The sequence below is a fragment of the Miniopterus schreibersii genome (assembly GCF_964146895.1).
Source record: "Miniopterus schreibersii genome assembly, chromosome: 5".
Classification (NCBI taxonomy): domain Eukaryota; kingdom Metazoa; phylum Chordata; class Mammalia; order Chiroptera; family Miniopteridae; genus Miniopterus; species Miniopterus schreibersii.
Window position 1 is genome coordinate 8098258 of NC_138106.1, and position 16501 is coordinate 8114758.

Sequence of the window (16501 nt, forward strand, 5' to 3'; positions counted from 1 at the left end):
TTACCCACAGCGGCGGCGGCCTTTCTCGGGGACGCGCCCACGGGCGGCGTAGAGAAGCCGGCCGGGCTGGGGCACCGCGGAGGAAGCGACGCGACGGAGCAAGTGCAGCCTTGGCTGCGGGGGAAGGAGCGGGACCCGGAGGCGGACCTTCGGCGCGCGGGGGCGGGGGCGGGGCTAAGGGAGGGATCCAGGGGGCGGGGCAGGTAGGCGGACCCTCGGTTCGTTGGGCGGGAACGAGGGCGAGCCCTCAGTGCGCTGGGCCGCGGCTTAAGAAAGAGGCCCTCTGATCGAGGTCTGAGTCGAGGGAGGAGCCTCTGTGCGTGGGGCCGGACCGCGGGCGTATCCTGACGCTTGGGGCGGGGTCGGGAGGCGGGCCCTTGACCAGGGGACGAATCAGGAGGCGGAACCTCGGCTTGCGAGACTCGCCCCCTCTCTCAGCTTCCGGGCGGGCGCTGGGCGTCGCTCTCCGGATGCTGCCTGCTCGCGCCCTTGCCCTGGGACTGTCTCCGAAAGGCTCACAGGGAGGCAGGGTGCCTCCGCCTCTCACCTGACGCGCCCCTGACACACCAGAGAAAGGGGACATCGGTCACTGGCTCAGCCCGCCTGAGGAGGAGCTTTGGAGTAACGGGCGGGAGAACCTTGGGATTCAGGAAAGGTGCGACCCAGGGCGCCTGGCTCACCCCATCCTCCCCGTCACCAACCCCCGGGAGGAGGCGGCCCGCAGGAGGCTCGCGGACTCCGGTTGAGGTGCCTCGTCCCCACAGGCCGCACCTTCCCGACCCTTGGCATCGGAGGAGGTGAGGAAATTAATTCCTGAAGTGAGCTTCGTTCGTTAAGTGCACTGTGGCTTAGAAGGGGGGCCTCTCGTCAGCTCTAAAGAGCATTACTACTTTCGGATAAACCGTACCCCCTGCCTGGCATTCTCCCGAGCCTTGGGACCTGGCCAGTGGGGACCCACCCAGCCTGGTCTGACAGCTGCGGGGCGAGAGGCACCCTGCAGGATGGGAGTCGGGCGGAGCTCACCTGAGCGCCCGGGTTGCACCAGCCGGGGCTCCCTGCCAACCGAAGCAGTGCCACCTGTTGATTGAGGTGGTGATTTCTCTAGAGGCCGCTACCCATTTAACCCCTTAAGGTCCCTTGGGAATTTTCAGATCTAGTCTGGGGCTCCTGAAGGTAAGGCAGTCATGAAAGAATTTGGGGAGGGGAGGACCATGAACACTATAAATTGTATAGAACATTTTGAGTATATGTATGTTTCTGGAGAAAGGGTATTTAGTTTGTCTCAGATTCCCAAGGGGATCTACAACCTCTCCCAAATCGCCAAGAATACCTTAATAGTTGGGGGTGCTGGATCTCCGGCCTAGCCCTCTCCATCTCCATCTTGCATATACCACAGCGCCCCTGATGAAAATCCTCTAATGGTCAGTTTGGGGAATGGTCTTAAAGCAGAGGCAGAGGAGAACTAAAGGATTGAGCATTTAGCAAGAAAAAAATTAATTTCATGAAAATAGATTTCCTAATGAATATATGATAAATTTTGTTTTTACATAAACAGAGTTGGCAAACGGTGAAAATTTTCAAATCCTGGCCACACTCCACACTGCATTGAACTAATTAGATGAAAGAACTGCTTATACTCACCATTGAAAGAAGAGAGAGAACTAGTCTATTAGTGCCAAAACCACCAGGTACAACTTTGTTCTAATACATTTATTTAAAAAATATTTTTTTGCCCGGCCAGGTGTGGCCCAGCAGTTGAGCCTCGACCTAGGATCCAGGTGATCGGGGTTCCATTCCCAGTCAGGGCACATGCCCGGGTTGCTGGCTCGATCCCCAGTCGGGGGCGTGCAGGAGGCAGCCGATCAATGACTCTCTCATCATTGATGTTTCTCTCTCTCGCTCTCCCTCTCCTTTCCTCTCTCTGAAATCAATAAAGATATATATTTTTTAAAAAGATTTAATATATATATATTTTTTAAAGTGATTAATTTTTTTATTATTGTTATTTTTTCAATCCTCACCTGAGGATATTTTTTCCATCGCTTTCCAGAGGTAGTGGAAGGGAGAGCGAGAAAGACGTATAGATTGATTGCCTCTCACATCGATGTGAGAGAGACACATAGATTGATTGCCTCCCACATACCCCCTGACCAGGGCTGGGGCTGGAGCCTGCAACTGAGGTATGTGCCTCTGGCTGGAATCGAACTCAGGACCCTTCAGTACTCAGGCCAGCGCTCTAGCCACTGAGCAAAACTGACTAGGGATGTTCTAATACATTTATATAAAATAATATACATGCTTTGTATTTATGTCACCTATTGCCAAAGAACTCCAGGTGTGTGGGAAGTTAATTTAAATTAACTTTGATAAACTCAAGTAGTAGTTACACTTGGATTTTCAACGGTGTAGGTGATTGGTACCCTTAGTTCCCATGTTGTTCAAGAGTCAACTGTAATTTAAATCCTTAAAATAATAGCTCCATTTATAACCAGATTGACAATAAATGTACAGCCTTAAGATTTGAAAGTTAATTCCTACAAGAAATCTGTTTTTTGGGTCAAATTGTCTTGTCACATTTAAAAGTCTACTTAGCTATGCTCATCTGTTTAAGACATAAATAGAGCAGGTTCCTTGCATAATAATACTCAAACTAACCAGAGCATTTCAGATTTAATTTAAATCAGAACTTTAATTCTTATGTGATCATAGAGAAAGCAGGTGACTACATTCTCTGGCTCAGGCTGGCCTACCTATTAAAGAGATTGGCCAGATAAAATTCTGTATTTCTGTATGCAGGGTTGGTGACCTTTTAAGCCTGTTACTTCTATAAACTGGATTCTACTCCACCCATCTAGATAGAAGTCCTGCATAGTTTTGTATTTGATGCTGTGCCCACTTGTGGTTGACTTGCAGAAATAGCTAAACCTTTGTCAGGATAGTCATTATCACTGGTTTCATCTCCACACTCCATCACTCTTCAGCTGCTTGGTCTGTCATAATCCTCATTGCAGGTGAGGGAGAAGCCAAAGGCCAGGTCTAAGGCTGATACTGTGTGTGGGTTCACCACACATGCAACAACCTAGAAAAGTAACACAGAGAAGCTGATGTGGACAAGATCCCTGGCTCCACCTGGCACCTAAAAAACACATGAAATAACTCATTGAAAATATGCCATTTTAAACCATATTTCATTTATCTACTTTATGGAAAAGTTCACATAGAGGCTAACTTGGGGATCTAATAACCAAATGGCTTACAAATAACTTACATTCATTGTGGCACTTCCCTTAATTTTTACATGAAGGGAGTTGTCCATTATCTCTAAACTCATAATTGTGAAACTGGATGTGACAAGTGCTAGGTTCCAAGAAAAGCCAGGGAACTCTGCTCTAAGACAGTCCTGGAGACAATCCTGGCTCTAGGCTCTTAGCTGTGTGATCATGGCAAGTTAATCAACCTCTCCAAGCCTTCATCATTTGAAAAGTGACATTAACACCTACCTCAAAGGACTGTTGTGAAAATTATGTAAAACAGTGTCGGGAAAGTCTCAGTATGCCATGGGTTCTCAATTCATGATTTTTTTTCTTCTTTTTCCCTTCTGATTCCAAACCTAATAATTTTTTCACTGCCACATACCATGAAACATTTTCAGGCATTTTTATTAGACTACTTTTGGTTGCAAGAACAAGAACCCAGTTCAAACTAGCTTAAGAAAAAGGAAAATTTATTTTAAGGATACAGAGGATCTTGGAACATATCTTAGAACCAGGTATCTCAAGTGGTCTGAGGCCAGAGTAGGAATGCCACTGTGGGGAGGGGGCTATCTCTGGGACACTCCGTAACTGCTTCGTATGAGAATCCATTGCCTCCTTTTCTGGCAATGCCTGGCTCCCACTGCTTCTTGGTCAACATGGGGCTGGGTGGGGCCACTCACAGGAACAGCTCTGAGCTTTTCCTGTTCCACAGCAGTTGGTCCTAGAGCCAGAGTAATCACCTGAGGCTAGCAGGGCAAAGTCACCTTGGGGCTACTGCAGCTGTAAACTTGGAGAAGAAGGAGAAGGGGGACAGGAGGTAATTCTTGGGAAGAGGGTCCTGGGTGGACCATCCAATAAGGGCCCCCTGTGACTTTCTCATAAAAATGAGAAACACCATTCTGATCAGCAATTTATAAGTCTTCTAGGTGGACTACATGCTGATTCAGAAACGTCAATATGTGATTTGGGTAGAGACAAAAAAGAGGAACGGAAATAAAAGGGATTGGCTTGTGTACTTCCTGTCTGTGATTCCATCAGGCCGACCCGAAAGTGCTCCTCAGTCCCTGTGCTATTGCCCATCATTGGCTGGACTCGAGGCCAGCTGTGGAGGAATACCAGAATGTAAAAGGAATTCAGGAAATTTATCAAAAGCCAATAAAATGTTTTTAGAGCTACACAAGAAGTCATTAAAATGTCTCAGGAGCTATGGTCTGAGATGAACATAACAGCATGGTGGATTTAGAGATGGCTGAAGGAAGTAAAATTCAAGCTGGGTGGGATTCAGACTTTCCTCTGAGTGTGGGTGAAAAAGTGAGGCGAGGGTTGAGAGAGCTAAATGGGCATTTTGCTATGCTGCCATTGTAAGTTGGAGAGGCAGGAAAAATAAACACCTTGTACCCTGTGATAGTCAAGAAATAACAGGGTCACCTGTGTAGTCCTAATCCCCCAAATAAATGAAACCTTGAGCATTTTCATACTTTACGGATTCCCAAATGGAAAGCAGCACTATCCCTTTTTCCTACAATGCTGTTGTAAGGAGATGTGACCTTTTTGGTCATCATCAAGTGACAGTGTTGCTGTTCCCCACTGTGAACAGCCCATCATAAACTTGGGAAGTGTGGGCTTTCTTCCCTTTGTATATTGTCCATTGTGCACCTGTTGTGTTTGTGGTGTTGTCTGGCTAGTCATTCCCTGAGGTCTTGCCTCTTTTGCAAACTTTCTTCGCAAGTATATTCTCTTTAGCAAGATCCTTTGGTCTCCACAGGGTATAACCAGAACCTGGGAGGCTGGTTGCAAAACCAATCCCATTTGAAAGCAGTACATGTGGAGTTGCCTGTTGTCAGACTACAGAAGAGGCCCAGGGAGGCATCTGAAGAATCACCCCAGCTATAGACCAGAGAGGAGCAGAAACAGGTTAAGGAGAAGACATCTGCGTATGTTGGAGGAGAGATAGTCTGGACTCATGAACAGGATGAAAGAAGTGGCAGGGCAACCTTGCAAACAATCTGGGAAGAACACAGAATGCAAAGCCTAAAAGAAAAACCCTTTATGGAAGAAATCACTCCCCCCCCCCAAAAGACATTCATCTCGAGTCCTTCAAGGTACATATACTACTTCATAAGTATAAGAATCAGTTAAAATGTACTCAAATATAATAAAACAATGGGATACAAGGCAAGGGTGCAGAGCTAAGGAAACAGGCTAAGTCATCATCCCTCCAGAGTCGACAGCCTAGAAACAGCAGAGGGCAGCTGGAAAAACTCCCATAGTCCTGAGACCTCACGCATGACCAGTGGTCCTCAAAGTCCCATTTCAGCACCAGCAGCCCCTGGGAACTTGTGAGAAATGCACATCCTTGGGCCCCAGGTCTGGGCAATGTTTTAACATGCCCTCCAGGTGATTCTGTTGCCCTCTAACATTTGACGGCCACAGGACCAGGTTCTTCCTCTCAGGCTCAAGTTTGGGTGTGACAAAATCACTCAGCTCAATTCTAGAACTAGACACCTTCTCACTGGGAGATCCTAAATGACACTCCTGAAGGACAGAAACACATCAGAGTACAACACCAATTCATTCACTCATCCCACAAATATTTATTAAGCATTAAGCACCAAAGAAAGCATTCACCAGCTTTGGACCACTTTGTCACGGATCAGCTGGCCATGAGGCTCGGTGGCATCTGGAGGCAGGAGGGCCAGGTAGACAGGAGTCTCAGCCCCCTCCTCCACAGTCCTGGAGCCATAATCCCCAGCCATGTCTGTCTTCACCCACCCAGGGCAGCACGCATTTAGCAGAATCCTGTCTGCCTTTCTCTTCTCATCCAAACGCCGGGCAAGGATTCTTGATAAGACCGTGACTCCCAACTTAGACACCCCGTAGGCTGAGTTGGGCCAGCCTTCCTTCTCATGCACTTCATTCTTTGCATCTTCCACGAACTTTTTCATGAGGTCCACCAGGTCCTCCTCTCTGAGTGTCTCAGAGCGAAACATCTCCTGCAAATCTTGGCTGCAGTTTTCAAGAGCTTTGGAACCCTGGAGGCTACTGATATTCACCACTCTGCCTGAAACAGAATAATAGGAAATATGAAGGCATGTCACATAAACGATCGTTGGTTGACTATGCCAATGATAACTAGGATTGAATCATGGTGCAGATTTAATTGCTGATTAAAACACATGACTCTAGAAGGCACCCGTGGGGTTTAGCTTTTTTTTTTTTTTTTTTTTTTTTTGGTCCCCTGTTGGCTTAACGGGAAGAACACCTTACCATCAGTAATAGGACTAAAGAGCAGTGATTCCCCATTAGGTGAGATCTGGAGTAGAATCACCAGGTAGTTTATAAAGCACCCCCTCCTTCCCCACACACACTCCAGGTGCTTCTAAGCTTGCTTTCCTAGGGACAGCCCTCACCCTGAGGATTAAAGCTCTCTGTTTCTTTGCACAATTTCCTAAGGTCAAGCCAGGCCTTGGGAATGACCCTTGTCCCTCCTTAATGATGGATACTTTCACACATGGAGTGCGTTGATTCTCCATGCTGGTTTTGATTTTCCTTACACTTTAAGTGATCGTTGATCGTTAATAATTAAATATAATTGAGTTAATATTCATATGAACAATAATTCACAGCTACTAAAGACACAGTTCTGTTCATAAATACAAATATGCAGGCCAAAACTATAAAACAATTTGAAGTGTTGGTGGAAATCCAAAATCCAGTACACGTGTGAATTTACACATTTCATCCAATATCGAAAAACACCAATTTGGGGGGGATTCTTCCATATTATTCTGAATCCACACCCTTTGCATCCAATAGGATAACTGGATTTTATTTCCTTTTCTGAGTGGCATTCACCACAGATACACAACCCGCTATGTAGGTCCCCTCACTCTGAACAAGAGGACCCACTGATCCCCAGGTATCTAAGACTCTTTAGTATTTTCTTTCTTTCCTTCCTTCATTACCTCTATCTCTCTCTCTCTGGTAATATAATGTCCTTTCCAATTTTAAATCTTATTTGAAAACGATAGAGAAGTTGAAAGAACAGGTCAATAAACACTTATATACACTTCACCTAAGCTTACCAATTGTTAACATTTTGCCACACTCAAGACATTTATCATGGCATAATGCTATCGTCTAAAACAGCAATTTCCAACCAGTCTGTCCCCAAAATTTTTAAAGCATGCAATACCTGACTATTTAGTCAGGGGCACTGACCTCTTTTCCCTTAGATTGTCAAATAAACTGAAATGATAGCAGCCAACACAACCATAGCCATCTGGTATGAATACCCTGTCTTGAACTATAAATACATAGGTCATATAATAGAGTTTCATCTTATTGGTCACATCACATAATAAGTTTGCATCTGATTGCTTAATTCCTGGTATCGGAAATCCTTATATACAAGTATAGGCACCTGATTTTTTAAAAAGTCACTTTGGAGCAAAAAGGGTAGGTAACTATCAATTTTTTGTGTGAATCAATAAAAAGTATACCTATTTTTTGTCAGATCTGCAAAAAATGTTTTTTTGGTGTGCTGCAGAATTTTAGTAGTTTATGTGTGCCATGAGATGAAAAAAGTTGAAAATCGCTGATCTAAAGGCTAGTCCAACTCAAATGTCCCCAATTGTCTCAGTAATCTTCCTTTATAAGTTTTGTCTTCATCCAGGACCCAATGTGAGGTCATAAATTGCATTTAGTTGCCATATCACTTTAGTCCACTATAATCTAGAGAAGTTGACCTTTTTGAAGACTCCAGGCCATTATTTTGTTGTATTTTCCCCAATTTGGATTGGCCTGATTTTCTCAAGATTAGGTCCACTTCAATGTTTTGGCCAGGAGTACTTGGAGATGTTGTGTTCTTCATTACGTTCTCCAACAGTTTTGTTCTCAATCACTTGGCTGCTACAGGGAATTAAATCTAAAAGAGAAAGAAAGAGCCCTGGCCTGTGTGGCTCAGTTGGGTGGAGCATCGTCCCAAGCACCGAAAGGTTGCCGGTTAGATTTCCTGTTAGGGCACATGCCCAGGTTTCGGGTTCAGTCCCAGTCGGGGTGCATGTGGTCAATGTTTTTCTCTATCTCTCTCTCCCTGAAATAAAAACATGTTTAATATATAAATATATATAAGAAAGGAAGATAGAAAAGAAAAACAAATTACTGGAGCTACTCTATGCCTCCAATGGAAGTAAATAAACCTCCTAAGAGGGAGAAGTGTCCTCTTTAAACCCTCACCTGAGGATACGTTTGTTTGTTTGTTTTTGTTTGTTTCAAGAGAGAGAGGGAGTGAGAGAGAGAAACATCAGTGAGAGAGAGAAACATGAATTGGTTGCCTCCTGCAAGCACCCCTATGGTGATCGAACCTGTGACCCTTCAGTGCACAGGATGACGCTCCAACCAACTGAGCCAAACCAGCCAGGGCAGATCTGAGGGCACACCTCTGGGAGAGGCCAAGAGGTGACAGTCTCAACACCCAGATTGGTCCAGTCAGCCCTGAAAAGGGCTGCACCCATACCACCCCACCCTCTCTGCTGAGGTCCAGGTGGCCTTACTGGTCCAGAAATCCCACCCACCCCTTTTTAGAAAAGAGTGGACAAACTGCTCCCCCTAGTGGCTTGACACTTGCTTAACCTATTTACTCAATCTGGAACAAATAAGCAAGATGAAATAACTTTCTTTAAAGTGGTATTATAAATCTAAATAGAGAGTGGCTTTTAAATCAAGGAGAAAGCAATTACCTACAAATCAAGAGGCAATAAGAGTCAGCATTTTGCCCTCCAGGTAAAAATAAGGTTTATTGAAGTCACAGAAAGCAGAGATTCTGCTCTGGGAAATACTGCTACAGAATGAATTAAAGACGGTGATTCACCTGTTCTGTGTTGATCCCTGAGCCCCACCCTCCCTAAAGCCTTCTTTTCTCTTTCAGAGTGGCTTGGTTTGCCATCATTTGGCTCTATAATCCTTACTTCACTAGAACTAATTATCTTGATTTGATTGAAGGGTGTAGTCAGGAAACCTGGATACTATTTCCAGCTCTATTACCACCTGGCTGTGTTCACTCCTCTGGGCCTCAATTTTCCTCTCTGAGGGTGAAGGTGTAGGAATGCAAGGTTTCTCCAGTACCTTGCAGCTTTCAAATGCCATGATTCTCAAATCCATAGGGAGAAGACTTCCAGGTACTTGGTAAGAGACACCCGTACAATGAAATCCTACGCAGCAGTAAAAAAATGATAAGAAAGCTTTGTCCTGATCTGGAAAGAGTCCCAGATAGAGTAAATGAAGAAAACAAAGTGGCAAACTTTATACTTAATGTCCCCTTTTGTGTAAAAAAGGAAGTTAAAAATGTGCATTTAGATTTGCTTATATTTGCATTTAAAACTCCATCCCCTTGGCCCTGGGCACTCACCAACTCCATGAACCTGGACCCAAGGCTTCCTGCAGCTCTACGTGTGGATTTTCCATGATCCCACCCCACTAAGAAACCAATAAAGAGAATTACCTGTGGAGGCTGGAGACAAGAGTTGGACAAGTTGGGGTAGGGGAGGGCAGGAATACAACTCTCACCGGGCAACTCTTTAGATTTTAAGAATTTTGCACTGGAGATCATCTTTATTCAGAACATTAAATTTAAACAAACACATTTCTAATAAAAACCACAGAATTCTTTTTTCTTAGAATCACAGTTGACCTCTGGGGAAACAAAATCCTCAGGGAAGCAAGCCTTCTCCCCATCCCCCGCACTCAGCACAGTTGTAATTGAAACTTATGATTCTTTGTTAGTGACAGTCTCTCCCACTAGACTCTGTGATCCAAGGGCATGACTGTCCTGGCCCATTTGTATACCCAGCGCCCAGAGTAATGACTGGGTTATGGTAGGCACTCAACAAATACCGGTGGAAAAAGTAATTAAAGTTATTTATTGAATACTTTGGAGAGTGGACAAGATATTTCCTAATAAAGGACATTTTCTTGTGGGTGTTCTGAATCAGCTAGACAAAGTTTGGCACAAGAAGAAAGGAATACAGGTCAAGTCATATAATGCTAGGACAGATACTCCCCCCAAGGCCCCCAGATGAGCTGGGTGTGGCCCCATCACCTTGTGGGGTTGGAGGAGGGCTCACTGAGGTTGCAAAAAGGCAAGAGGACTTTTGAGACTTGCAACACCTTATTGTCCTAGGGTTGAGTTCATGACATGGGAGCATTGCCATGTGTCATACATACCTTTTAAAGCTAAAGCTAAGAATAAGCCCTGGCTGGTTTTGCTCAGTGGTTAGAGTGTCAGCCCTCGGACTGAAGGCTCCTGGGTTCAATTCCTGCCAAGGGCACATACCTGGGTTGCAGGCTCCATCCCCGGCCCTGGTCGGGGTGTGTGAGGGAGACAACCAATCAGTGTGTCTCTGTCACACTGATGTTTCTCTCTCTCTCTCTTTCTTTTTCTCCCACTCTCTGAAAAGCAATGGAAAAATTATCCTCTGGTGAGGGTTAAAAAAAAAAAAGCTAAAGCTAAAATGTTTGGGTGAGGAGCCAGACACAGTACTGTCAGAAAATGATGCTGTTTTCTATTATTTTCCCCTACAGAGAGACAGCACCCCGGGGGGGGGGGGGAGGGATTCCTTTGGGAAGCATTGCCCGGTGGCTCACTCCTTGCTGAGGGATGCAACTACTTGACAAGCCACACGCTGGACTCACCATGAGGTTTTATTATCGGCAGTAATTCGTTGCAGACGTTTCTCGTGGCAAAAAAGTTTGTCTTCAGTGTTCTCTCAGCTTGAATGTCAAAGGGCGTTGGATCATTAACTTTCAAAAAAGGAAACAAAGACAAAGTCAGGCATTTCTCCCTGAAATTCATCAGAAAAAGTGGATCTTCTCTCTAATTCAAGGGCAAAAAAGCTAACTTTACAACAATTTTTAAACAACTAGGCCAGTGGTTCTCAAACTTCAACCCTGTGCCTGAATCACCTGCAAGGCCTGTTAAAACACAGCTTTCTGGGCCCCACCCCCGAGTGTGGACGGAGAAGGCTGGGGTGGGGCGCCCGTGTTTGCACTTCTAAGGAGTTCCCGGTGACGCCGCAGCTCCCGGCCTGCCTGCGAGCCTGGCTTTGACCACCGCTTCTCAGCCTGGGACGGGCGGAGGGGGCGCCTGGCGATTCGGTTAAAATGCAGATTCTGGTTCAGCAGGTGTGGGGCAAGGCCTTAAGTTCTGTGCCTGCAGCGAGCCCCGGGGTTGCAGGTGCTGCCGTCCACCGCCCCCACATTGAGGGACGAGGCTTCCAGCGCAGGGAGTGCTCCCCACGTGCAGTTCAGAAAGCCGGTTATTTATCCACCAGTCCCCCAGCCACTGGCTGCAGGGGGTGTCAGCCGCCCGCCTGCGCCCCCCGCAAGCCCGCAGGCTGAGTTGCAGGTGCGGGTGCACAGCAATGGTGAGCACCCAGGGCCAAGGGGATGGAGACTCGCGCTTCACAATAGTTCGTTTTACTCGGTTCTGCCTCTAGGTTTCCCTTCTCCACTAGGCTGTAAGCGAGGCTGGCCTGTTGTTTCTTTCTACCCGCAGCATTTGGCAGCTCAATAACTTTCTTAATCGAGCCATAGAGTAAGTAACTGCCTTGATCCCCTGCTCCCCCCCCCCCCCCAGTATAAAAAATGCTACTTAAAACCACCCTGGTATGTTTGATAACAAACACAAGTTCCCTGGGGGAGGGAACGGGCTCGCTTCCTTTAAGCCAGAGCCTATCAAAGCTCTCCATGGAAGTCTCGAATCCACTAGTGTGCAAATGCGCGCTAATCGTGTCTCAGATTCATTTCCTGTCCAGGGCAGATTCGTCCTGGCCTCTGTGAATGCGCCCTTTCAAGAAAGCGAAAGCCCAAAGTGAGCTTGGAGACCCATCGCAGAGAAAAAAAAATTTGTGTGTGTGTGTGTGTATTAGAAAGCAGATGTGCAAAGCAGGGCGTGGCCCCCTCCCAGGAGGCGGTTTCCTCGCAAATCGCAGCGGCTGACAGTCCGGCGAGGGCCCCCGGCTGCGCACAGGCCCGCACGGGCCGGCGGGCGGGGCGCGCTGTGCCCGGCACCCCCGCCAGCTTGGAGCTGAGCGCACCGCTCCCGAAACTCTGGGAAGCGAGAACCCGCCATAGGAGGCGAGAGCAGAGATCCCGAGGGGCGCACGCAGCCTCTCCCGACCGCTCAAGTGGACGGGTGGGGGCGCCCGCGCTCGCTGTCCCACCTCCCCGGGCGCCCAGGGACCTCCCAGTCCCGCACCTACACTTAAAGGCGATGCCCGCGTTGTTGACCAGCACGTTGAGCCCCCCGTACTCCTTGCGCAGGAAGTCGCGCAGGGCGCGGATGCTCTGCAGGTCGTCGATGTCCAGCTGGTGGAAGCGCGGGCTCAGGCCCTCCGCCTGCAGCTGCTGCACGGCCGCCTGGCCCCGCGCCGCGTCCCGCGCGGTGAGCACCACGTCCCCGGAGAACTGCCGGCACAGCTCCCGCGCGATGGCGAAGCCGATGCCCTTGTTGGCTCCGGTCACTAGCGCCACGCGGCTGCAGGACGACATGGCTGGGTCGGGGGCGCGCGGGGTACGTGCGGAGAGCGGATGGGGCCGGAGGCGACGTGGGGCCCCGGCTTCGGAGACCCAGCCACAGTCCGAGACGCCGCGGAGAACTGAGTTCTGGGATTCAGTGCTGCGACTTTGAAGAACGAGGCCCGGGCCTCGGTCCCTCCCTCCAAGGAGGGGCCTCCTGTTCCCGAAGCTTTCGAAACGCCCCATTCCCGGGTCCGCCCCCTCCCCGCGCCGCGTCCTCTTAGAGCCTCCTGGGGGCCAAGCTGTGGCCAGCCCGTGGCGATTGTCAGCCTCCCAGGCAGAGCCGGACCGTGAGGGGCCGACAGAGTCTAGAGATTCACCTCAGTTGGACAGAAGAAACTATTTTCGGAGAACTCCAAACAGAAAACCAAGTGCTGAGTGATTTTCTTGGGTGTGCGCCCATCATCCCCTGTAAAATGAGAATGTTTGCTTTTTCCTTAAAATGCAATGAACTTTTAGACAGGGTAACTGCTTCTGAGGACATAGGTCCCATTGCTTGCTTAAGAGAAACTGCAGAGAGAATTAAAGCAAAAAGGTCCTGTGAGAGGAATTACAGGTTCGCGCAGGGTGCATCTTCTGTGCGATTCCTGTGCGTCCCCAAGTGGGAGGGGAAGTTTATGAAGCTCTTACCTGTGCCAAGCCTTTATTGGAATGTTTTTATTTGATCCTTACATAAGTGCCTGCATTTTAGGTTTGTTCAAGGTGACATAATTTTTTTTTCTCCCAGTGAAATCTGTGTACCCACAAAGTTCAACTGAAAAGGAACTCCCACAGGTGTGTCAAGCTGTGGACAGGCAATTAGGTCTCCCCCACCCACCTCCTTTAGTGTAATCTGAGTGTTTGATCCGAGGGCGAGTCACGGTGACGTGCAGATTATTGGAGAGTTTTGAATTCAACAAGACTCGTAGCAGAGCTGGCTGAGCTGCCTGTGCCCCTGTCACTTGGACTCCATCTTTTCCATCAAGTCAACAGGTGAGGGCAGGAAGGTGCACACCTGCTGTGTGCAGTCCCCTGTCGTGGCTCAACCAATATTTTTTCTGAGCACTGGGAATTTTTATTTTTTTATTTTTTATTTTAGAGAGGGAGGAAGAAAGAGGGAGAGAGAGAGAAACATCGACCAGTTGCCTCCCACACTCTCCTGGACCATGGGTGGGTGGGGGTGGAACCCACAACCTAGGTATGTGCCCTGACAGAGAATCAAACCCGAGACCTTCCAGTGTACCGGTGACCTTCCAACCAACTGAGCCACACCTGCCACACCTCATCATGACTCAGCTGGGGTTTTAAAAACTCTCCTGGTGATTCCAATGTGCAACAAAGGCTGGGAGTCATTGTGTTATAGTAACGGGAGGCTTAATTGGTTAAAAGCGACAGTCTTCTAAAGAGTTGGGGTTTCAAAAGAGAAAAGAGGAGAAAGGGTTTGGAAAAGGCAGGGGTTCTTGTGGTAGAATAATGACCCCCGCTACCCAGATGTTCAAACCCGCAGCCCAGAACCTGCGAATGTTACTTTACATGGCAAAAGGGACTTTGCAGATGTGATCAAATTGAGAATCTTGAGATGGGGAGATGGCCCTGGATTATCTTGGTGTGGTCACAGGTCCCTGTTAGAGGGAAAGCAGGAAGTTCAGAGTCAGAGAGAGAGATTTGAAGATGCTATACTGCTGGCTTTGGAGGTGGAGGCAGGAGACCCAGAAAGGCAGGTGCCTCTGGAAGCTGGAAAAAGCCAGGAAATGGTTCCTCCCCTCGAGCTCCCAGAAGGAATGCAGCTCTGCTAACGTCTTTCCAGACTTAGAACTTCGACCTTCAGAACATGATCGATTTTGTGTTACCTTAATCTACTATGTCTGTGATAATTTGTTACAGCTGCAATCAGAAGCTAATACAGTCAACACGAAGGATTCCCACCTCGCGGAGGACTCCCCCAGGACTGAGGGAAGACACTGTTCACCTGCACTCAGTACAGCATCCAGCAAAGGATTTGAGTCAGTCGTGAACAAGGCTTTGAGAAAAATACTGGTTTGGGGGAAAAACTTGGATATATTTCCAAGGCTGAGGAGGAATGAAATAAAAGGGGGAAAGCCACCTGACACCATTTGTCTCATGAAAAACCTGACCTGGGTGGCGGATCTGTGTGAATTGAGAGCAGGAGTGAAGAGCCAGCATCTGTGCCTGACCCGCACTCCCTGCAGCTAAGCAGCTGTGGTGCCTCTTCAGAGAAGTTTGGGTTCTGGTGGTTTTTAATAGCTGTGATTCTTTTTAAACTGGCTTTGCCTTTACTCCATGAGACTACTATCCCTTGTGTTTCCTAATTGTTTAGGGTAACAACCTAAGCATTCACCAGCAACATGGTATGTTCAAAGTCTTGTTCAAAAGGCCTGTTGTCATCCGGGGGACTGGATGTCCACAGCATTCATTCATCATGTCGTCCAGGGACTGTTCGAGCACCTCAGGCTCCAGGCATGCTTAGGAGTGAACAGACAGGGAAAAGCTCCCTGCCCCATGGAGCTGCTCTGCTTTGCTGCTTCCGGGCCGTGTGGTTTTGGGCATAGTCTCACTCTCTCAGTGCCTCAGTTTGCTCATTCGTCAAGTGGGAATAATTATGGTGCCTAGCTCTTGTGATTGCAGTACGGATTAAATGAGTTAATGTTCTGAAAGTGCTTAGAGCAGCCCTGGCAAATGGAACATGGCAGAAAGGTTTGCTGTGTTATGCTCTCCAGGGAAAGGAGACAGTCACATGAAGCCAGAGCATTGATTTGCTTACAGCGGTACATAGTCTTCCTGGGTAACTATCACAACTCTGCCACTTCTTTGTTAGAGGCAGGCGACAATGTAGGCAGAGGTGAGAGATGGGGAGAACCTGTCTCCAGCCCCACCTTGAAGGCAGCACTCTTGACTCCTGTCAGCTTCCACATATGGGTTGCCCAAGGCAGGCCCAGGCGGGAAGGGGGCCCGTTGTCTTCCTGGAGGCAAGGTTAAGGTCAGGTTCCTGAGTCAACTGACAGCTGAACAGGCAATTGATAACTGCCCTTGTCCTTTCTCTAGCCCCAGTTCTTCAGCCCTTGCCCTTCCCAGGGGTGAACAGTGAAGTAGCTGAGGGTCAGAACCATGGTGAGAGCCACGGAAGGTGGCAGAGAGAAGGCAGGTCCTGCAAAACCCCTGAGTGTCACTGCCTCACCCCCGTATTCCTCTCCTGCATGCTGTGGGCCTCCATGCTGAGGATGGGACCTCACAGATCCCTGAGAAGCTCAGGCAGGAGGCAGGGCAAGCAGGTGTGGGATGGTTACTTTCCTTTATTACCCTTTTTTAAATTATTATTGTGGTGAGGAACACAACCAAAATATACCATCTTAACCATTTGCAAATGTACAGTATAGCAGCGATAACTATATGCATATTATTTGTGCATCACACCTCTAGAACTTTCCATCTTACCAAAACTATGCCCTCTGAACAACAACTCTGCCCCCCATTTCAACCCCCTCCCAGCTCCTGGTAACCACATGCTACTTTGTTTCTATGCATTTCACCACTTTAGACAAGTTACGTAAGTGCAATCATTCAGCATTTGTCTTTTGATGGCTCGCTTAGCTCGCTTAGCTCGCTTAGCGTCACGTCCCCAAGCCTCACCCATGCCGTAGTGTATGACAGACTTTTCTGCTTTAAGCTCAGTG

The 16501-nt window shown here is 47.9% G+C and overlaps 2 protein-coding genes and 1 long non-coding RNA gene across 5 annotated transcripts in view; 1 reads left to right on the forward strand and 2 right to left on the reverse strand.

Moving 5' to 3' along the window:
- Window positions 1–145, reverse strand: part of DOP1B (DOP1 leucine zipper like protein B) — a 72767-nt gene extending 72622 nt beyond the window's left edge. Inside the window, exon 1 of the mRNA XM_081137908.1 lies at window positions 5–145. The gene's annotated coding sequence lies outside the window, so the exon portion shown is untranslated. The remainder of the gene's footprint in view (window positions 1–4) is intronic.
- A 298-nt stretch (window positions 146–443) lies between these two features.
- On the forward strand, window positions 444–15143 carry LOC308557344. 3 transcript variants are annotated; one of them, XR_013998816.1, is made up of 3 exons: window positions 458–797; window positions 1556–1688; window positions 14694–15143. It is a non-coding gene; the product is annotated as an uncharacterized lncRNA (long non-coding RNA). The 3 variants fall into 3 exon arrangements; XR_013998817.1 differs by lacking the exon at window positions 1556–1688 and adding an exon at window positions 11750–11847; XR_013998815.1 differs by lacking the exons at window positions 1556–1688; window positions 14694–15143 and adding an exon at window positions 5020–5332 and having other exon boundaries at window positions 444–797.
- On the reverse strand, window positions 5047–12949 carry CBR3 (carbonyl reductase 3). The gene is made up of 3 exons (XM_081137733.1): window positions 12515–12949; window positions 10947–11054; window positions 5047–6315 (listed from the first exon to the last, which is right to left on the reverse strand). Exons 1-3 carry the CDS (start codon window positions 12801–12803, stop codon window positions 5879–5881), a joined length of 834 nt encoding a protein of 277 aa, XP_080993859.1. The 5' UTR covers window positions 12804–12949; the 3' UTR covers window positions 5047–5878.
- Window positions 15144–16501: the final 1358 nt, after the last annotated feature.